The sequence below is a fragment of the Saccopteryx bilineata genome, chromosome 5 (assembly GCF_036850765.1).
Source record: "Saccopteryx bilineata isolate mSacBil1 chromosome 5, mSacBil1_pri_phased_curated, whole genome shotgun sequence".
NCBI lineage: Eukaryota > Metazoa > Chordata > Mammalia > Chiroptera > Emballonuridae > Saccopteryx > Saccopteryx bilineata.
In genome coordinates, this window is record NC_089494.1 from 137,047,146 (window position 1) to 137,069,857 (window position 22,712).

The window sequence follows — 22,712 nt, forward strand, 5'->3', positions numbered from 1 at the left end:
TTGCATGGTGGTTCTGTTTCTTACCCTCTTATGCCTGTTCCTGTTTAGAGATTATATGGCACCATCTACCTCTCAGGGCTGCTGTAAAAATAACGGTTTAAAACTCACCAAAAATTGTTGGTAAAACCTTATCACCGTGTCATCGATGTGTAATGAAACAATGCTCTGTTCTTTCTGAGGTCGTCCTGAATGAAATATTCTACTGAGGGCAGCAGAAACAAAGTTTACTTTAGTTTATAAAAGCTTAGTATGCTGCCCTAGAAAAAAAAATTGTTAGGTTGAATAATTAGTTTTTGATAGCCCCCTGTTAATTAATATTGGTCACCCCACTTTCCCCAAGGAAGATTAAAAAAAAATACAAGACTTACAAAAATAAAAGTCCCACCATCACAGCAACATAGAGCTGGGCCAATGTGTTTATTTTCAAAACAGAAAACAGATCTTATAATAGTATGTTATTACCGGAGCTGTTCCAATTAGAAGAAGGAGGGCAGTTTGATTATTCTGAAGTAGAATTATATATTACAGTGAGAATCTTGGGTTCCTTTATTCTCGACTTTGTAAGGACTATACCTGAATTATAGTATGTCATAGCATAGGTAAAATGTAATAACTGGAGAAAATATTGAAAGTAAAGTGAGGTGTTTTATATTTTAAAAAGTGGTTTTAGTGATATTATATTCATGTTTAAGCAAAAATAGCCAATAAAAAGTATTTTTGAAACTGCAGTCTGAACAGTATTTCCCTATAAAAATGCTATGTTTTCTATTGACATGAAGGGAGAATTAAGAACTCGGTTCATGAACTACAGCCCTAAGACTGTTATTTTACCCATGTTGGGATACTAAGAATCCATAATGATTTTTGAAAAGTAGCAAAGAAATCTTCCCTCTGCTGCAAACACCAGGACATCCAGCATTTTGGAAATCTTTACTGAAAGCAGTCCACTTCTTTTTTCTTTTTACTCTTTAATTTTTTCCCCTTGATTTGAGAAAGAGACAGAGAAAAGAAGAGAGAGAGAGAAACATCAACTCATTTCACTTCTTTGTTCCATTTAATTGTGCCTTCATTGGCTGCCTCTTGTGTTGCCCTGACCAGGGAATGGAACCCGTAACCTTGGCACGCCTGGATGATACTGTATCCACTGTGCCACCCGGCTAGGGCCAGCAGTCCACTTTTAATGCTCCACAACAGTTCTGCTCTAGGGGACCCCTCTACCATCCACAGCAGAACACCTGGGGAGCTTTCTCCTCACCTCACTGTGACTTCCAAAGTCACGTCTCAAAGACAAGACAGGAACCTGCCCTTCTGAGAAGTTCCCCTGTAGATTTTATCCTCTTTTCTACAGCATCCCAAGAAGATGGGTTTGAGGCAGAGTGTGCTAGCAGAAACCTGTGTGGAGGGCTTAGCACTGCCGTGGGACTTAGACTGGCCCTGTGGCTAATGAAGGATGATTGAACGCCAGGTCTTCACTTCAGGAATTGTAGCACCATAGCCCTTACTTGCTATGTGCCAGGAACGGTTCCAAGAACTTTACTCTTAGTATAGCTGGTCCTCGAATTACATTGTTTCATTCAGTGTCCTTTCTTACAACATTGTTGAGAAGAAAATAAATGAATTCCGGCCCTGGCTACTCTGTGTGGAGTTGGCGTGTTCTCCTGTGTCTGCGTGGGTTTTCAGTGTTGACACGTTCTCCTGTGTCTGCGTGGGTTTTCGGTGTTGACACGTTCTCCTGTGTCTGCGTGGGTTTTGGGTGTTGACACGTTCTCCTGTGTCTGCGTGGGTTTTCGGTGTTGACACGTTCTCCTGTGTCTGCGTGGGTTTTCGGTGTTGACACGTTCTCCTGTGTCTGCGTGGGTTTTCGGTGTTGACACGTTCTCCTGTGTCTGCGTGGGTTTTCGGTGTTGACGTGTTCTCCTGTGTCTGCGTGGGTTTTCGGTGTTGACGTGTTCTCCTGTGTCTGCGTGGGTTTTTGGTGTTGACACGTTCTCCTGTGTCTGCGTGGGTTTTCGGTGTTGACACGTTCTCCTGTGTCTGCGTGGGTTTTCGGTGTTGACGTGTTCTCCTGTGTCTGCGTGGGTTTTGGGTGTTGACGTGTTCTCCTGTGTCTGCGTGGGTTTTGGGTGTTGACGTGTTCTCCTGTGTCTGCGTGGGTTTTGGGTGTTGACACGTTCTCCTGTGTCTGCGTGGGTTTTCGGTGTTGACACGTTCTCCTGTGTCTGCGTGGGTTTTCGGTGTTGACACGTTCTCCTGTGTCTGCGTGGGTTTTCGGTGTTGACACGTTCTCCTGGGTCTGCGTGGGTTTTGGGTGTTGACACGTTCTCCTGTGTCTGCGTGGGTTTTCGGTGTTGACACGTTCTCCTGGGTCTGCGTGGGTTTTGGGTGTTGACACGTTCTCCTGTGTCTGCGTGGGTTTTCGGTGTTGACGTGTTCTCCTGTGTCTGCGTGGGTTTTCGGTGTTGACGTGTTCTCCTGTGTCTGCGTGGGTTTTCGGTGTTGACACGTTCTCCTGTGTCTGCGTGGGTTTTCGGTGTTGACGTGTTCTCCTGTGTCTGCGTGGGTTTTCGGTGTTGACACGTTCTCCTGTGTCTGCGTGGGTTTTGGGTGTTGACGTGTTCTCCTGTGTCTGCGTGGGTTTTCGGTGTTGACACGTTCTCCTGTGTCTGCGTGGGTTTTGGGTGTTGACACGTTCTCCTGTGTCTGCGTGGGTTTTCGGTGTTGACGTGTTCTCCTGTGTCTGCGTGGGTTTTCGGTGTTGACGTGTTCTCCTGTGTCTGCGTGGGTTTTTGGTGTTGACGTGTTCTCCTGTGTCTGCGTGGGTTTTCGGTGTTGACGTGTTCTCCTGTGTCTGCGTGGGTTTTCGGTGTTGACGTGTTCTCCTGTGTCTGCGTGGGTTTTGGGTGTTGACATGTTCTCCTGTGTCTGCGTGGGTTTTCTCCAGGTGCTCTGGGTTCTCCCACATCCCAGAGATGTGCACGTGAGGTCAGTTGGCATGTCTCTGTTGTCCCATCTGGGTGGGTGTGGGTGTGGGTGTGGGTGTGGGTGTGGGTGTGGGTGTGGGTGTGGGTGTGGGTGAGGGCACCCTTTCATGGAAAGATGTCCTGCCCCAGGTTGGGTCCCACCTTGCACTGAGAGCTACTGTGACAGGTCTGGTCACCCAAGATTCTGAACTTCAGTGAGTGGTTGGAACAATTCTTACTTGTTTTTATTCATCTTTTTAAAATGCATGTATAGTTCTGTGTCTAATATTAGAAATCCTTTGGGTCTTTACTTAGGAGTTTGGTGACATTTTTTAATTCCAAAATATGCCACAGAAACTTAATTCTTGTTTCTATCAAATAGCCTATGGCAAAACTGGCACCCTCATACATTGTTTCACTTAAAGTCGCAATTTCCAAGAACCTTGTGAACATGATCATCTCTTTTCTTGAGTCATTTCTGGTGTTAATGCAGTCAGACGGCTTTAACACTAAGATCTGTGTCTGAAGTGTCATTTCTAGAGGTGGCAGTTTGAGGAATTTGAGAAGCATGGCAAAAATGTGAGCCAAATTCATATACACAGCAGTTTATGTGTCAACGGATGGTTTTTCAGAGATATTGAAGACTTTGTCAAATACACAGATGGAGCCAGACTTCCCAGCCAGTTTCACTTAAAGGGTCTTTTTGCTGAAGGAAGTTATTTTAGTATTTTGTAACTTAACACTACTTAACTCTATAGGTATTAAATAAGTCAACCTTCTAAAACTGCTGTGTGGCAGCTATATCATTGTTTTGGGGAGAAATAGCCCTCAGTAAGCTGTAGCTAAGAAACAGAGTAAGTCCAACCGGGTTTCAGAACTAGTAGCTCACCCTGCATGTAAAAAGGAGGGCTTTTATAGACAAGAGATGCCCTCACATCATGGGCACACGGGAGCTACTCACGCACTGCGGAGATGTCACTTTCTCAGACTGGCTGAAAGCTCAGCTTTCATGGATGAAACATTTTGAGCAACATCTCCAATATTTCCCTTGAGAAAATGAAGTAACAAAATCCATTAGACACTTAAAGTTAGTAGATGTTATTTCATGTGGCTGCAGTGCTCTTTGTTTTGGCATGTGTGGTACTTTGGCACAAAATAGCATCAGAAAGCCATTTTGTCTTTGAAGATGATAGATTCTGTGCACTTAAGCCATTAATCTGAGCTCACAAGCTTTGTCCAGGGCTGAAATGCTTCATCTTTACATAATGGTTTTTCTATTAAATCTATGAACAATAGAAATTTTTCTGGATGACTGCATTCAATCCCATATTCTAGATGTAAAAAAATAGTAATAAAGAGAAAAAGTTAACCTTTTTATCATTTTTCAGGATTTATATAGTATTAGATATAGCTGTACAAACTGTCTTCTAATTCTTTTACAAAATATTAAATCATGTGGTCCTCATAACAAGCCTGTGATGCTTGTACTATTAACCCCATTTTATAGGTGAGAAAGGCAAAGCACAGAGAAGTCAAGCAGCTGGCCAGCTGTCACACAGATAGTATGTGGTAGAGCAAGAGTTCAACTCCTGCTCTCTGGTCTGGGCTTAAACCACTGCATTATGCTGCCTTGAGCCTCACAGACCACACTCATAGCTCATAACATGAGCCAATAATGGAAATGAGAATATTTAACATTTCCGGACCTCCTTCTAGTTACTCACCAACTTCCTCCCATAAACCTTATTCTGATCTTTAAAGGGAAGTTTCAAACTGAAAGTTTTAGACTTTGGAAGGGTGGAGCCTTTGAGATCAAAGAGGAGCCATCTTGGTAGACGGGACTATGCAGATTAACGTAGCATTAAGAATGTTTAATATATTTAGTGAAAATGATTGAGAGTGAAGTTAAGAAATAAGACATTTGAAAAGTTTATTTCAAGTTTTAAATTCTACTTCCTACACATTTAGTCCTCCAACCCAGACTGAGATCCACAATAGCTGTGTGTTTCACCAGAACAAAGGGACAAATGGGACTTAAAAAGAAGGTACCAGCCTCAAATTCTTATATTGTCAAGGCTCCCTAATTGATCAAGAACCAAGCAGCACTCTCCCAGATTTGCCCACAGACATGGGCGCTCCTGGACATTACAGATGTTCTGCTGCTGGTGGTATTCATGGAAATATAACCAATTCTGGAAGCTTGAAGATGTCAGTTCACCTCCATCCTGGCCAGGGAACTCTTCACTAGCATCCAAAATAAAAGGGTGTGGTCTCTCATCATTATTTTCTGGAAGGAGATAGAGGGAATGATGCATTGACAAAAAGGCAGCCAAAGGTGTGGGTGCTATAGCTCAGGACACCTGAGCATCACTGGCCGTGGAGGGGCCAGCCCATGTGAGAGGTCAGAGGAAGGCCAGAGGATGGAAGTCACGACTGGAAGAAATGCTGCCTTAATTTTTAGAAAAGATTCTTTTTCTTCAGACTCTGAAATAATCTTGGCAGCCACTCATTCTTAAAGGTCCCAGAATAAATAATTTAGTATATTACAAAAGGAAAAAAAATACTACTCCATCCATGAAGATGAGGTGGATTTCATTGTTATCATTCTCACTGTTCAGAAAACTTGCAAAGCTCCCCACTCACAAGACTCACAGAGCTCAGGCTCCAATAATAACTCTTCTCAGAGCAAGAACCTTGATATTCACCAAGCATCAGTTTCTATCTCTTCCTGTCATGCAAAGTTTTAAAGTGGAGCTCAGCTGTTTGGGTCGTTGGAACTAGAAGAAGCAGGTAGTCATTAACAGGTAAGTGTTACAGGTTATTGGATGGTTTATTTTTTCCTTCCTTTTTTGGGAAAAATCACTTAGAATGATTTATCTTTACTCATTTAAAAGCACTAACTACCCTAAAGAGATGGTAACCACAAAAAATTTCCTCTAAAATTGTAGCAGCAAGAGCTGTCTAGTTTTGTTTTTTAAGGGATGGAATGTATATAGAGTCATGAAGGGTCCAGTCTGGATCTACTGTGTGTGGAAGTAGAGAGAGGGCGCGCACGGATGGGAGCAGGGAGCCTGGGCTCACTTGGTCCATGTGGTGGGAGGTCCTACAGACCGGGAGCAGTCAGTATTTCAGAATCTTCAGCGAGGTTTTCCCTCTGCTCTGCTCACCAGAATCTTGCTCTTTATCTCACTTGTTCCAAGTATGTAATTACTCCAGAAACTGATCTGGTGTCTTGGGGGCTCTCAGGACCTCTGAAATCAGGAACGCACTAACCCCAGCTGTCCACGCCTGCTGTCACCAGCCATGGTCACATACGGACCCCAGGGTGAGGAAACACAGTTGTCAGCATTTGCAGCTCTGGCTCTATTTTAACCTAGGAAAACATATTCTATAATTTTTAGATTATTTAATTTAAAATACTCATATTCTTACTCGTATTTAATTTTATTTATGTTTAGTGGTGTGAGTAATATTTTGTGGAACAGGCCTTGGGTGGGTAGCTCAGCTGGTTAGAGCGTGGTTCAGTCCCTGGCCAGGGAACATACAAGAATCAACCAATGACAGCATGGATAGGTAGAACAGTAAATCAATGTTCTCTCTCTCTCTCTCTCTGTCTCATCCCTTTCTCTCTCTCTCTAAAATCAATAAATAAAAATTTAAAAATATGTATATTGTGGAATATTTTAAAACATTGCTAACTTTAAGGCTTATTGATTAAATTTGAAAAGAAAAAGATCTCAGAGCTAAAGATTTGGCCACATTTTTGTCTTTTTTTATGAATATAACTTTTATTTCAGGAATATCTATCAGAATGAATGTGTTTCTAACTTGGCATTTATCAAAGTTGAATGGACACTCAGCCCACAGAGCTTTGTTCTTCCCCGTCTTGCATTGCAGCAGACCTGAGTCTTCTGTATAATTGTTTAACTTCACAAGGAAACACATGTCCAAACTGAGGATAGCCCTACTTGAAGTTTCAACGTGGTTTGGGTTTCATAGCATTCAAGATTTTCCTAACTACGCACCTCTTTTTTTTTTTCTTTCCTTTTCTTTTTTTGGTCTTAAAACACGCTCTTTTGGCTGGTTTAATCAGATGTTACTGCCAACCAGTTGCTTTTATGGTAATTGACAGCGTAGCTGATTTTTTGGAGCTTCGGCATCTAAAAAGGCATTTTAGCTCAGACTTTGGGGAGGCTGAGCCGAGCTACTTACAGTGTAAGAGCGACAGCTGCCCCAGCGTCGGGCAGCAGACCCTGTGTCTGTGCATGTTCATTAACAGCAGTGAAGCGTCTGCTCTAGCTCACACTGACAGCTTCTTTCTTTTCAGCAGCGTCAGAACCCTTCCTTCTCCTGTCAGCCTGAGCTACTGGGTGCCACTTCTGGGGAGGAGGTGGTGAGACAACCTGTCTGCAGTGGGCAGGAGTGGCATGAGCCCCTGAGCACTGGTGAGGGGTTGACACTCAGCCCTCCTTAAATGCTGACAATTGACTGAAAGTGCACAAAGTGCTTGATCAGATAAGAGCTGACAAGTTTAAACTTCAAAGGGAAAGAGCGTAAGGGGGGAAATATCACAATATTTAATACAAATATTTTATGTCATTAGTGAGTTGTAAATTTTCTGCGTTCCCCACAAATGATACCAGTTCTCTAAAATACCTGCAGCATTTCTTCAGATTTTATCTCAGTTTAACAAATTAAAAAAAAAATATTCCCCGAACTCCCAGATCTTTATAGTGCTTTGTTACCTACAGAAGCACAAACATTCTGAGTGAAAGGGGCCCTGTTTGCTATCTTCCTTCGCTAGTTCTGGAAACTCAAACACTGCGCTGCAGGAGCTGGCTCTTAGATGCATAATATCCCAGGGACAGCGGGCAGCCCCCCAACAACAGCAACAGCAAAGCAGGTCCTTCTAACACCAATTTAGGTTTTGAACCAAAACCACCCTGGACACAGAGACCCCCAAAAGCTGTAGTAGTCAGCTTTTTCTTGTTGGTTTGAAATGGGCTTTGTTACATGCTGTTTTAACATTGACTATTGATGGAGAATCAAAATGTTTCTTCTGTACATTCCTTTTTATGAGACTTTTTTTTTCTGTTTCTGGGAAAGGAACCTGAGTCCATACCTAAGGACACTGCATGTGCCCATCTGCCTTAGAAATGAAAGCCAGGATTCAGTCCTTTGAATACATTGTTGAAATTTGTGAAACTAATTAGGAATAACCGAGTAGAACTTGGGGTCTGTGCTTTTACACTTCAAAGGTATTTTCATAGGCACCAAACGGTAAAACACATATACCCAAAGAGTAAGCAGAATTTTATAATCTCACAGTTGGCTGTCATAAACTTGTTTCTCTGTGGCACAAGTTCAAGACAGCAGCCACGGGGACTACTGGCGTTCAGGGGACTGCAGGAGCTGCAAGGTCACTCTCCATCTCAAAGTGAAGCTCTCCGTGGACCTGAGCAGTAAAGTACATGTTCTCCTTCCACAGACAGGCGCCATCCATGCCTGGCATTGCTGGGCTGTGTACCCCAGCACATAGTCGGCCGATAGCCACAGGCTTCCTTTTTGTTGCGGTGCAATAATCACTCTCAGGCTGATTCAGGTGGGAGTCCTCTCCAGGCCCCTCGTGTATGTGGGGCTGCTCGCTTTGTGGGCCAGAGCTTCACTTTCACGGTCTTTTCTAAATTATGTTTTGTTATTGCCCTGTTATTTCAGTTTCATGGAACTTACTCTGCGTTAGCCAAGACTTTCCATTGAATAAATATCTCCATAACCTATTGCTTCACTCTGGCAAACAGAATTGTTGCAATTTGTGGGCAAAATTGAGTGAAGGTTTCTCTCTCTCTCTCTCTCTCTCTCTTTTTCCTCTGTAAAATGTCCAAGGTGCTGACTCCCCTCCTCCTAAAGGAAGGGCTTGACAAGTCCTGTGTCTGGTAGCGCTTTATCTCTGTCACTAATGAGTCAGGGTTTACAGGTAGTAGCACTGAACAAAGAAGGGTTCCACGGACATGACAGAGACAAACTGTCCACATGCAGAAGCACTAACCCTAAATAAGACACTCACACAGTGCTTAGAATAGTGCCTGGCACATAGGATGTGATCTGTGAACTAGGGTTATCAGAGTTATGTGCATTAAAAGCTGCCATGCTTTTCTTCCATTTACATGGGTAAGTTTGTAATTCCAAAATTATCAAAAGCAGCAGCAGTGTAGCTAACCACCCAGGCAGACCTAACAGGGGCTAGAAGGTCCAGAGGCTGACTATCCAATGGCTCTTTCCCCAAAGGATCCATAAAATGAATGGTGACCAAAGAACTAACAACACTTGTTATTCCATTTTGACCAGACACGTATTATCTCAATTATTCTTCCTAACAACCTTATCACTTATTCATTAAATGCTTTTTCTTTGTTTGTTTATTTGTTTTCTTAAGGTCTTTGTGCAAAAGAGCTCATAAGGACCCATTATCATCTCCCTTTCTGACCCTAAGACCTGATTTTGGATGTATTAATAGGCTTTCCCAACTCTCTTCCTTCCTAGAGGCCATTGAAGTATAGCTACCTTATCTGCACAGCTGTGTGATTATATTCTCTTGACCACATCTTCCTGGGAGTTTTTGCCCTGGTTGGACTATATTATGATCATGTTGATGTTCTAGTTCCGTGACTCTCTGCCAGCCCAGAACTAAAAATTATGCTGCATGGCCCAACTAGCCTTAAGTGTTACAGAGAAAAAAGAAAAAATTGCCCTCAGCAATATTGCATTGAGGGCGGTAGAAGAAACAGGAAGGTCTAAGAGCAGAAGAGACAGCTTTTCAAAGGCCATAGAGCTAGGAGAAGGCCTTGAGCAGACCTTGTGTTCTTCCTATTTCCTGTGTGGGGCACAGCGCCTCCTTCAGTAGCTATAGGGTAATGTAGTTGTTGATGATGATGGTGGTGATTAACCACTATCTAGTCTCATAGGCTGATGAGGAGTCCCAAACATCCTCCTTTGTCCCCACTTCCCTGCCATGCTGGTCTTTCCCTCTATCTGTCCACTTGTGTGTTACCAATTCATTTAGCCAGAGGAGCTACCCAGAAATATTTAATCAAGGTCAAGAGCCCGTTTCATCTCTCTGTATATTGATAGGTACTGGCCCACATTAGTGTTCCGAGGGAGGGGGCAGCACGAAGAGTTCTTATGGAGCTTGAAGACTGGGGTCTGCTTATTTTAATGTACCAGGGAATCCTGTGTTGCTCTAGGCATTAAGGCTATTTACTCACTTGCTAACTAGCCAGAGGGAACTAGTTGTCAGTCCTTTTTGAGAGATAGAGGTCTGATTTCCATGAAATCATAGAATATTGAGCCAGAGGCTCCCTGAAGATCTTGGATGAACACCTCATTTCAGGGTTCAGAAAACTGCACCCAAAATGTGTGGCACCATAATCAGGCCCAAGGTACACAGCAGGTTTGTGGTGGGGTGACCCCAGAACCAGAACCAGAACCTGGCTGTATTATTCACCTCCTTATGAGAAGGCCCAATTTTGCAGATTAAGTTAACCTCAGATTTTTGTGTATCTAGGAAAACTACTTTTAATTCTTTATTACCTGTCCTCATTATATGCCTATTTCTTTGTACAGAGATATTTTTTGCATCTTAATTTAAACTACTTAATCTTCATAAGAAATAAAACTAATTTTTACCCATATTTTCTGATGAGCTTTGATTCCCAATAATTAATGGTGAAACTCCTGAGATTAAAACAAAGAAAGAAAAACAAAAAAGTAATTGAATTTCTGTTTTTCTTTACAGACACTCTGGAAAATGGATCCAATAAAGGTGACAGGTGAGCAAGAGGTTTTCATTTGTCATCTGCGCTTTTCAGTGATGCTGTTTTCTGTGGACACTACAGTGAGTTTGATCATTTTTTTTCTGTTCTGCTTAAATCCAGTGCAGCCAATAGGAAGAGACCTAGCAAGGATGACACATACTGGAAGGAGATCAATGCTGCAATGGCCTTAACGAACCTCGCCCATGGCAAAGATGAGCTGCAGGGAACCACCAGCTGCATCATCCAGAAGTCGTCACACATAGCGGAAGTGAAGACCGTCAAAGTGCCCCTGGCTCAGCCGTTTTAACAGTTCGTTGCTTTTCAGATCAATGGCTGTCCTTCACATGAGTGATTTTTTTTTCTGTAAATCCTCATCTTAAGAGCTGAAACAGGAGTGAGAAATGACTCTTTGAAACCTCTTCTTATTTTTAAATATCCTAAATATATCATTTAGTTGCTTCTGTAAAAGACATATAAATTATAAAAAAAAACCTCACTTTAATCAAAAATATTAACTTATTTTATGTTATTCAAACTATGCATGCAATGTCTGCATTGCCATCACATAAGTGCCTTGCTTCCCAAAAATGAGCTACAACGTGGGCACAGTAGAGCAGCTGTGCCTCAAAATGCCAGTGCCCTTGTGCTTATTAGTCTGCGTGTCATTCCAGACAGACCTGACCCTTCCAGGACTGAAACCGGAACTGCCAAAAGCCCTTGAAACATAGTCAATAATTTGCATGCCACAACTTGGAAATCTACTCAGCCCAAATGAAATGTTCCTTTAAGAAAAACGTCTGCCATATTTAATATTGTACAGCGTGCTTTCCAGAGTGACAGTGAGACTTTCATGTATGTATCTTGACTGCATATCTGACACATTACAAATTTCTAAAATGAAAGGTGTGGTGATCTCATAGTGTGTGTGTTTAAGAAGAATCGAAATGAATACATTGTGATCAGAAACACTTTTCCCAAGCACTGCTGGAAAATACAATGCCCTTAGAATTAATTTGGATTTTCTTTTTCTCAAGTGTTGTTGAAGTTCTTTAAAATTTGTTATATAGATAACCTGAAGTTTTCCTGTGTAGAACTAAACTTATAGTTTAGTTTTAAAACAATCTTGTTCACACTAAAGTTCAGTATTTTTTGTGTGATGGAAATTGTTTTTTATAATGAATGGCTAAAAACCTTTTATTTGGTTCATTTCAAATTACAATTGCTGATAGGCAATTTTTTTCAATGAGAACAAAATAATGAAAGAAATATACTTATCCACACGTAAAATTGATTTTTAAATTTAAAACATATGGACAACAAAACTTCAGTCTCTCTGAATTTTGCCAAGTAGGACATTATAGTAAAAATTAAGTGAAATCATGCATTAAAAGAGAGAACATTTTGTTTCTAAATAAGGCAATCATTGAGTGAGAATAATCAATATCAAGAAAGAAGAATATTTTTTTTCAATCAAACAGTAATATTCTAATCATCTTGGGGAGACTTGAAACTTGAATAGACAGTGGAGACGCCAAATATAACCGCATATGTGTGCTACGGAGAAGTGAAAGGGTTTGACTCTTTTATGGGGGATGGCTTTTTGCATATGTAATATATACATATATATTTCTTTTAACTGGAAAGCATTTTTGTGAGAGCTAGTAGTGCAGTCATATGGTGACATTTTTTTGTAATGCTTTTAAAACCAAAGGCTGCTCTAATCGATATGTGGACAATACCAATCTTAACATAAATTCTAGGACACTTTTTCAGGTAACATAGCATTTGAGGATTGGATTTATCTAGTGTGCTGAAGATAATTTGATATAAAAATATTTTGTATATATATATATTTTTACTTTGTTTTCTAAATTGCTGTTTGCAGTAACAGTTCTGACTGTATGATCAGATGAAGTATGCGTTCTCTTGGTTTACATCCTTAAGTCATTACAGATCCATGATAACTTTTTAATCTTTGTATAACAATTTTGCCAAAATGAGATCATATCAATGAAAAGTAAAGACAAGTACTTCACTCTTTTTCATACTATTATAAGTTATTCTGGTATTAAATATTTTAATAAAATTGTTTCATTTTGACATCTTCCAGTTAGATGAATGATGCTGGTTGTTTTCTTATTTGAATTAGCCATGTTCATTTTTGCCATTGAAAAAAAGAATCAGAAAATTTGTTTTATATTATAAACTATGAATGACAAGCCAATATAGCATGGCTATTCACATAATTTTTTTTTTTGTTTTAAATAACAGAGCTTGGAGTCTGGTCTATAAACTCATCAAGAAGATTTTTACAATTAGCACATCTCCGATCCGATTGCAATTACTTTTAATTTATTTTTTTTCTCTTGCTGCTTTAACTTTTTTAGGGGGGAAATTCAAGTCCCCCAAATCCTTTAAAAGAATCTTGAACAATGCTGAGCCAGCAGCTGAAAATCTAACTCATAATTTATGTTATAGAGAAATAGAATGACCTCCATGCTTTGTTTTGCCATATGTAATCATTTTAATAAAATTAATAACTGCCAGTTCTTGACAGATTTAAAATAAAATTTCATTTCTAGACCTCAATGATCACATGAATTTTGTTTTCCTGGTTGACCACGTGGAGAAAGAACAGATGGTCCCATTATGTGCCATAATTCTCCTTAGGTTAGTGAGGGGTGTGATATGGGAGCGCTGCATGGGTGTGCGGTTTGATTTCATCACCTTAGACCACCAACCCACCTTCTCAGAGCAGAGGAAAAGCGAGTCTGATTCTAAATGTTAAAATCCCTAACTTTAAAATGAACATTTTCACTAAATACCTCCTTTCAGTAGCTAATACAATAAGCAGTATTTCTGTGTGCTGTGTACCAGGGAGAACCTGGGATTTGAAGCTAAACAGACCTATATGATTCGGTTCCAGCACTGCCACTCACTATATGAGATCTAGACTTAGCGCTCTTCGCTTCAGCTTCTGTATTTGCGAAGGGAGAGGAGTGAGGTTAAAGCTTGTAGAATTTGCTACCAACTTTAGAGATAAGATACAGTATATAAAGTGCCTGAACTTTTCAAAAATAGGTGCTCAATAAATGGAAGGTATTATCACATAATTATAATGTCTCTATATAGGGTTTAGATGCAAGAAAGTAGAAACATAAATGGCATATGAGATGTGGGTAGTTTGAGGAAGAGCCATGGGAAAAGGAAGATATGGGGCACGGAAGACTGCAACGAAGCGGTAAAAGTTGGTATCAGGATTAGAGACATCTTCCAGGAAGATAGTGTTATCATTGGTTTGAGCTTCCTAGAAAAAAACAAACAAACCATAAAGTAGAACAAAGAAGACAGACATGCCAGCAGGAAACAGTGGGTGAAGAGCTTCATTCAGATCAACAGGAATTGCTTTTCCTTCTGTTCGCCTAGCTTGTTCCTCCTGTTCCGGATGACTAAGAACTCAAGTCACTGTACTCTCTGCCGGCTCCAAGTAGCTGTTTTAAACAGGCCAGGCAACAGTCATGACCTGTTTTTAAGTTCATCCAGCCCAAGGCAATAACATCATGCAAATAAACACAGAGAGCAAGAGCAAGTCACCCAGACTCTTCCCTCTGGGGTGGCTTCGGTTGGCCACCCCTTGGAAGACAGTGTGGAGTGGTGGTTAGAACTGAGCCAGCACAGCCCGGCATTGCTCTTCACTCCTTCATGACTTTGGGGAATAAATATTAGTCTCTTATACTCAGAGTTTACAACTATAAAATTTGATCTAGGAAATCTACCTACTCCAACGATCTGTTGTGTGGATTAAGTAAAACGGTGGATGTAAAAGCACTGCGTGGTACTGTGCAGATGTTAACGGTTATTAATGTGTTCCAGATGTTACGAAAGGTCTAACATCCCATGATTTTTGGCAATAAAAACTGGTTTCCATGAAGCATATAGGACCCCTAGATTTTGTCAAAAATATGTTATGATCTACCATTTTGGGCCTTTTGAGCACAAAGCATTTTTGGTCCTGTACTTCTTTGAAACAGTTATGATCAGAATTAGGTGACTGATTGTCACACCACAGATAAAGAGCCTTAGCTTCTCCACTTCCTGGCTTTCAGAAGCATCTTAGAGATGGACTAAACATTCAGTTTGGGAGGTGTGTGCATTGCCCCTGATAAATATTTTTCAGATGAGAAAACCAGATTTCTGAGTTTGTAAAAACAAGCTCATGTGTTTTTACATCTTTACATGAATGACTGCATGGAAATTTATGTAAAGATTGTCTCAATAAGTCTCCCCAAACGAATTTCACCCCCAAACCAGTTTCTGGAAATTTGATCTGCTGTGAGTCCAATTTGACTTGTATTCATTACTTTTAAACAAAATTTTAAATTTTGATTCATGTTTTTGAAAAGTATAAATATAACTTGTCCTAGTTGAAGAAAAGTTTAAGTAGTACAGCAGAGCACAAGATAAAAAGCCTCGCCATGCCCTAGCTCTCACATCCACATCCTAGAGACAACCATGGCTAACAATGTCTCGTGGACGCTTCCAGAAACTCTATGCACATCCAAACTTGCACTTTTTCATCAGGCACTTCTAATTATTTTTATCATTCTCTGCAATATGTTTTGCACTCTATCATATATACATAGATATGGTACATATATAGAGACACGTAGATTTCATTATTAAATGAATGCATGAGATTTTATTTTTTGATCTATCAAAAATTTATTTTGTAAATACACCTTTCGTAGACTTTTGGGTTATTTTCAATTATTAATTATCAATAACTAATGCTATTCAAAGTGCTGGTTTGAATTGCAATAAGGAACTTGCACCAGAGTATAAATCGATGTACTGCTTTCTTAATCAAGAAAATCTTTCTATGAAAAAAAAAAAGTCACTTGAACTCACAGTGTTCTCAGAAATGTAATTGATTGACATTCTGGCCCTTGAACTCCTCACAGGCTAGCAACAAGCAATTGGTGGCTTGTCGTTGCCATGTAGACCCTATTTCAATAGCACTGCTACAAATACTGACGCAGTGAACAATCTTGTGAATATGTGTTTTAGGCCTCTTATACCCCCATGGAAGTGTCATTAATGGCTCAAATAATAGGCACATTAAATTTTTGATGGATGCTGCCAAATTACTGTTTAAAAGTTCTACCAATTTCACTTACAATAGTAGGGTGGGAATGTCTTTCTTTTTTCATAATTTGGTCAAAACATTGAGTATTACTAAACTTTTCAATACTTGACAACGTGCGAGATAAAAAAAATGAGGTCTCACCATTGTTTTGACTTGTACTTTTTAATTTTTTTAAATTTTATTAATTTTAATTCATTGTGTTTACATAGATTCTAGTGTGCCCGCGAATGTATCCCCTCCTCCCCCGTGTTCTCCTCAACATTTCCCCGTCCCCCTCCCCCCAATGCCCTCCCCCTTCCCTCCAGGATTCGCTTTTCTGCTCTCTATAACACTGTGTTATATGTACAATATATAATTTTACCAATCTCTTTCCCTTCTCTGATCCCATCCGATCCTCCCCTTTCTCTCCACTTTCCCTCTGGTCCCTTTGAACCCACTTCTGTCTCTATTCCGTTCCTCAGTTCACATTGTTCACTGGATTCCTCAAATGAGTGAGGTCATATGATACTTTTCTTTCTCTGCCTGGCTTATTTCACTTAACATAATAGTTTCCAGGTCCATCCATGTTGTCGCAAAAGGTAAGATTTTATTCTTTTTCATGGCCCCATAGTATTCCATTGTGTATAAGTACCACCGTTTTTTAATCCACTTATCCACTGATGGAAACTTGGGCTGTTTCCAGATGTTGGCTATTGTAAACAATGCTACAATAAACATGGCGGTGCATTTCCTCTTTTGAATCAGTGATGTGGTGTTCTTGGGATATATTCCTAAGAGTGGGATGGCTGGGTCAAAAGACAGTTCCATTTTTATTTTATGAGGAATCTCCATACTGTTTTCCACAGTGGTTGCACCAGCCTCCATTCCCATGAGTAGGGCAGGAGGGTTCCCTTTTCTCCACATCCTCGCCAGCACTTATTCTGTGTTGTTTTGTTGATGAGCACCATTTTTACTGTAGTGAGGTTATATTTCATTGTGCTCTTAATTTACATTTCTCTAATGATTAGTGATGTTGAACATTTTTTCATCTGCCTATTGGCCATCTGTATGTCCTCTTTGGAGAACTGTCTACTCATTTCTTTTGCCCATGTTTTATTGAATTGTTTATCTTCCTGGTGTTGGGTTTTACAAGTTCTTTATAAATTTTGGTTATTAACTCCTTATCAGACATATTGTCGAATATGTTCTCCCATTGTGTGGTTTGTCTTTTTCTTTTGTTCGTATTGTCTTTAGCTGTGCAAAAGCTTTTTAGTTTGATATAGTCCCACTTATTCATCCTGTCCTTTATTTCACCTGCCCAGGGAGATAAATCAGCAAATATATTGCTGCAAGAGATGTCAGAGAGCTTACTGCCTATGTTTTCTTACAAGATGATTATGGTTTCATGATTTACATTTAAATCTTTTGTCTATTTTGAGTTTATTTTTGTGAATGGTGTAGTTTCATCTTTGCAGGTAGCTGTCCAATTTTTCCAACACCGTTTGTTAAAGAGACTGTCTTTACTCCACTGTATGCTCTTACCTCCTTTGTCAAATATCAGTTGTCCATAAAGGTGGGGGTTTATTTCTGGGTTCTCTGTTCTGTTTCATTGATCTATATGTGTGTTGTTATGCCAGTACCAGGCTGTTTTGAGTACAATGGCTTAGTAGTATAACTTAATATACAGAAGTGTGATACAACTCACTTTATTCTTTTTTTTTTTTTTTAAGATTGCTGAGGCTATTCATGTTCTTTTTTGGTTCCGTATAAATTTTTGGAATATTTTTTCTATATCTTTGAAGTATGTCATTGGTATTTTAATAGGAATTGCATTTAAATTATAAATTGCTTTGGGTAGATATCTTAATGATGTTTATTCTTCCTAACCATGAACACGGTATATGCTTCTACTTGTTTGTGTCTTCCTTGACTTCTTTTATCAATGTTTTATAATTTTCCAAGTACAAATCTTTAACCTCATTGGTTAAATTTACTCCTAAGTACTTTATTTTTTTAGTTGCAATAGTGAAGGGAATTGTTTCCTTAATTTCTCTTTTAGACAGTTCATTGTTGGTGTATAGAAATGCCTCTGATTTCTGAGTATTCATTTTATATCCTGACACCTTGCTGAATTCATTTATCAGGTCCAGTAGTTTCTTGACTGTGACTTTAGGGTTTTCTATGTACCGTATCATACCATCAGCAAATAATGATAGTTTTATTCCTTTCCCAATTTGGATGCCATTTATTTCTTCTTCTTGTCTGATTGCTGTGGCTAGGATTTCCAGAACTATATTGAATAAGAGTAATGAAAGGGGCACCCCTGCCTTGTTCCTGATCTTAAGGGGATTGCTTTTAACACTTGTCCATTGAGTATGATTTTGGCTGTAGGTCTGTCATAGATGGCCTTTATTATGTTGAGGTATGTTCCCTGTATTCCCACTTTGCTGAGAGTTTTGATCATAAATGAGTGCTGGATTTTATCAAATACTTCTTCTGCATTGATTGATATTATCATGTGGTTTTTTATCCTTCCTTTTGTTTATGTGATGAATCACATTGATTGATTTGCAAATATTGTACCAGCTTTGCCTCCCCTGAATAAATCCCACTTGATTATGATGTATGATTTTTTTCAGGAATTGCTGGATCAGTTTGCTAATATTTTGTTGATAATTTTAGCATCTAAATTCATCAGGGATATTGGCTTACAGTTTTCTTTCTTTGTATTGTCTTTGCCTGGTTTTGAAATCAGAATTATACTAGCCTCATAAAAGGAGCTTGGAAGTCTTCTCTCCTCTTGAATTTTTTGAAATAGCTTGAGAAGGATAGGAGTTAGTTCTTCTTTGAATATTTGGTAGAATTTGCCTGTGAAGCCATATGGCCCAGGGCTTTCATTTGTTGGGAGGTTTTTGATAACTGCTTTTGATATCATTTGTTGTAATTGGTCTGTTTAGGTTTTCTGATTCTTCCAGATTGATTTTTGAAAGATTATATTTTTCAAGGAATTTGTCCATTTCAACTAGGGTGTCTATTTTTTTTGGCATACAGTTCTTCATAGTATTTTCTTACACTCCTTGTATTTCTGCTGTGTCAGTTGTTACTTTTCCACTCTCATTCTCTCTTTTTTTCTTGGTGAGTCTGGTTAAAGGTTCATCGATCTTGTTTACCTTTTCAAAGAACCAGCTCCTGGTTTCATTGATCCTCTGTATTGTTTCTTTAGCCTCTATGCCATTTATTTCTGCTCTGATCTTTATTATTTCCTTCCTTCTAGTTCCTCTGGGCTTTACTTGCTGTTCTTTTTCCAGTTCTTTTAATGCAGTTAAATTGTCTATTTGAGCTTTTTCTAGCTTCCTAAGGTATGCCTGTAATACTATGAACTTCCCTCTCAGTACTGCTTTTGCTGTGTCTCATAAATTTTGAGTTGTTGTATGTTCATTTTCATTTGTTTCAAGAAAAATTTTTATTTATTCTTTGATCTCATTGTTAACCCATTCATTGTTTAATAACATGCTATTTTTTTTTAGTTTAATTTTTACTTTATTACTTTTTTTTTTATATAATTTTATTTTTTTAATGGGGTGACATCAATAAATCAGGATACATATATTCAAAGATAACAAGTCCAGGTTATCTTGTCGTTCAATTATGTTGCATACCCACCACCCAAAGTCAGATTGTCCTCTGTCACCTTCTATCTTGTTTTCTTTGTGCCCCTCCCCACCCCCTATCCCTCTCCCATTCCCCCCTCCCCCCCGTAACCACCACACTCTTGTCAATGTCTCTTAGTTTCAGTATTATGTCCCACCTACGTATGGAATAATACAGTTCCTGGATTTTTCTGATTTACTTAATAACATGCTATTTAGTTTCCAAGTGTTTGAGTGTTTTTCAGTTTTTCTATTGTAGTTGAATGCTTGTTTTATGCCATTGTGATCAAAGAAGATGCTTGATATAATTTCAATCTTCTTAAATTTATTGAGACTCCTTTTGTATCCTAACATGTGGTCTATCCTAGAGAATATACCATGAGCATTTGAAAAGAATGTATATTCTGTTGCTTCAGGGTGAAAAGTTCTAAAGATATCTATTAAATCCAGTGTCCTTTAAGTCTGCTGTTTCTTTGTTAATTTTTTTTTCTGAGGATCTATCTAGTGCTGTTAGTGGGGTATTAAAATCCCCCACTATTATACAATTGCTGTTGATCTCACCATTTATATCCATCAAAATCTGCTTTATATATTTAGATGGTCCTTTATTAGGTGCATAGATATTTATAATGGTTATATCTTTCTGTTGGATTGCTCTTTTTATCATTATGATTTTCTTTACCCCTTACTATAGCCTTTGTTTTAAAGTCTATTTTGTCAGATATAACTATTACTACCCCAGCTTTTTTCTCATTTCCATTTGCATAAAATATTTTTTTCCATCCCTTTACTTTCAGTCTATGTGTATCTTTTGTTTTCAGGTGAGTTTCCTGTAGACAGCATATGTATGGGTCCTGTTTTCTACAGCTACTCTATGTCTTTTGATTGAGCATTTAATCCATTTACACTTAATGTTATTATTGATATGTAATATTTATTACCATTTTATTCTTTAAATCTGCATTTCTCTTTTACTAGATTTACCCCCTTTGTTCTGTTTACAATAGGCCCCTTATCATTTCTTTGCAGCATTGGTTTGGTTATAATGAATTCCTTGAGGTTTTTTGTTTTGTTTTGTTTTTGGTCTGGGAAGCTTTTTATTTCTCCTTCAATTTTAAACAATAGCCTTGCTGGATAAAGAAGTCTTGGTTGTAGGCTCTTGTTCTGCATTACTTTTGATATTTCTTGCCATTCCCTTCTGGCCTCAAGTGTTTCTGTTGAGAAGTCAGATGTCATCCTTATGAGGGTTCCTTTGTAGGTGATTGACTGCTTTTCTCTTGCAGCTTTTAGTATTTTTTCTTTATCTCTTAGCTTTGGTATTTTAATTATGATGTGTCTTAGTGTAGGTCTCTTTGGGTTCTGTTTTAATGGGATTCTCTGTGCTTCTTGAACTTGTGTGACTTGTTCCTGCATCAATTTAGGGAAGTTTTCAGCTATGATTTCTTCAATCAGGTTCTTTATTCTTTGTTCTTTCTCTTCTCCTTCAGAAACCCCTATTATGCAGATATTGTTTCTCTTCATGTTGTCACAGAGCTCTCTTAGAGTTTCCTCAGACTTTTTGATTTTTTTTTTTTGCTGTCCTGCTTCCGTGCTTTTGCTTATTGTGTCCTCTAAATTGCTGATTAGATCCTCTGCTTCATCCAGCCTGCTTTTAATTCCTTCTAGTGTAGTCTTCATTTCTGATATTGTGTTTGTCATTTCTGTCTGATTCTTTTTTTATGATTTCCATGTCCTTTTTGATGCCAGCTGTCTCTTTGTTTAGGCACTCATTTTGTCCATCTATTGTTGCTCTAAGATCCTTGAGCATCCTAACAATTATTGCTCTAAACTCTTCATCCAGTATCTTGTTTATTTCCATTTCATTCAAGTCTTTTTCTGGGGATTTCTCTTGTTGATACATTTGAATTGCACTTCTCTGTCTTCCCATTTTGTCTCTGTATAGACTAGATACTGCTCAAACTATGGTTGTTAGGTCCTGAGCTAATGCTCTCTGTATCTGGCCACTGGATGTACCAGCCCTGGACCTCCCTGGCTGGAATCTGGCACAAACCAGTGGGTCACTACTTTTAACTGGCCCTTAACAACCATCTTGGAGTTATAGGCAATCCAGAATTTGTGGCTGCCTCTGCTGGTCCCTAATGCCATTGTAACTATCAGCTTCACTCCTAGGCTGGCTTTTATCTACTCTTGGCCAGTGTGTGTGGCCTCTCTATTCCTGATGTGAGGTCTTTCCACTGGCCCCCATCTGCTTCTGCCTCCTTAGGCACTCCGGCACCAGCACAGACTCACGGGCCAAAGCTCAGGCTGCTTTGTGAGTGCAGAAGACTCCTTGCCTTGCTGGGCTCTGCCTCCACAGGTGCACAAGAAGCCTCTTCAGGCTCTGCCCCTCACCGTCTCTGCACGAGCTGCCTGGCTTTGCCCCTCCATGGGCACACGGGATGCCTCACTCTGCTGGAGTCTGCCTCATGCTGGCTCAGGGGATGCCTCACCCCACAGGGTTCTGCCCTCACAGGCACACAGGAGTCCTCTCTGGGCTCCATGTCCTGCTGCCACCACATATGCTGCCTTGCTAGGCTCTGCCCCTGACTGCTGGGTGGGCCCAGCTCTGCAGCCGCTGCCACAACCAGGCCCTCCCACCCTTCGAAGGGTACTCAGCAGGTTTGGGGGGCCATGTAGCCCAGACCTCAGCACTCAAATTCTGTGTCCCTGATTCCTCCCCTGCTTCTAAGTGTCTCTCTGCACTGACTAGAGCAGGAAAGCCTCTGGTGGGCGGGGTAATTGCTTCCCTTTGCTGGCTTGGTTCTCCCAGTAAGAATGGGCACTTTAGGTTTGGGGAGTGACCCAGTACAGGGGTCAGGGTGGCTGTCTCCCAAAATCTCTCCCCATGCCCCCGAGACTACATTCTCCTCTCACAACTCCAGTCCTCTCGGCACTCTCTGCTCCCGGAGCCCCAAGTAAGTGGCTGTGAATGAGGTTTTTTAAGCAGTCCCTTTAAGACAGAGCCTGGGTCCGAGAGTTCTGTCTCCCTCTTGCAAACAGTAACCCGGCTCTTCTCTCAGCTAAATAGTGTCCATAAGCTTCCTCTAGACTCTAGGGCTCCAGGCTGGGGTTCTGGTCTTAGGGCCGAGGGTCCACAACTCTCCTGGAAACCTACCCCACCATGAGA

General features: G+C 39.9%; 1 protein-coding gene across 1 annotated transcript in view; it reads left to right on the forward strand.

Moving 5' to 3' along the window:
- MKX (mohawk homeobox) overlaps positions 1-11,160 on the forward strand; it is a 75,921-nt gene extending 64,761 nt beyond the window's left edge. Inside the window, exons 5-6 of the mRNA XM_066280745.1 lie at positions 10,753-10,786; positions 10,892-11,160. Coding sequence (XP_066136842.1) covers positions 10,753-10,786; positions 10,892-11,078 — 221 coding nt within the window. The 3' untranslated portion in view covers positions 11,079-11,160. The remainder of the gene's footprint in view (positions 1-10,752; positions 10,787-10,891) is intronic.
- The last annotated feature ends 11,552 nt before the right edge of the window (positions 11,161-22,712 follow it).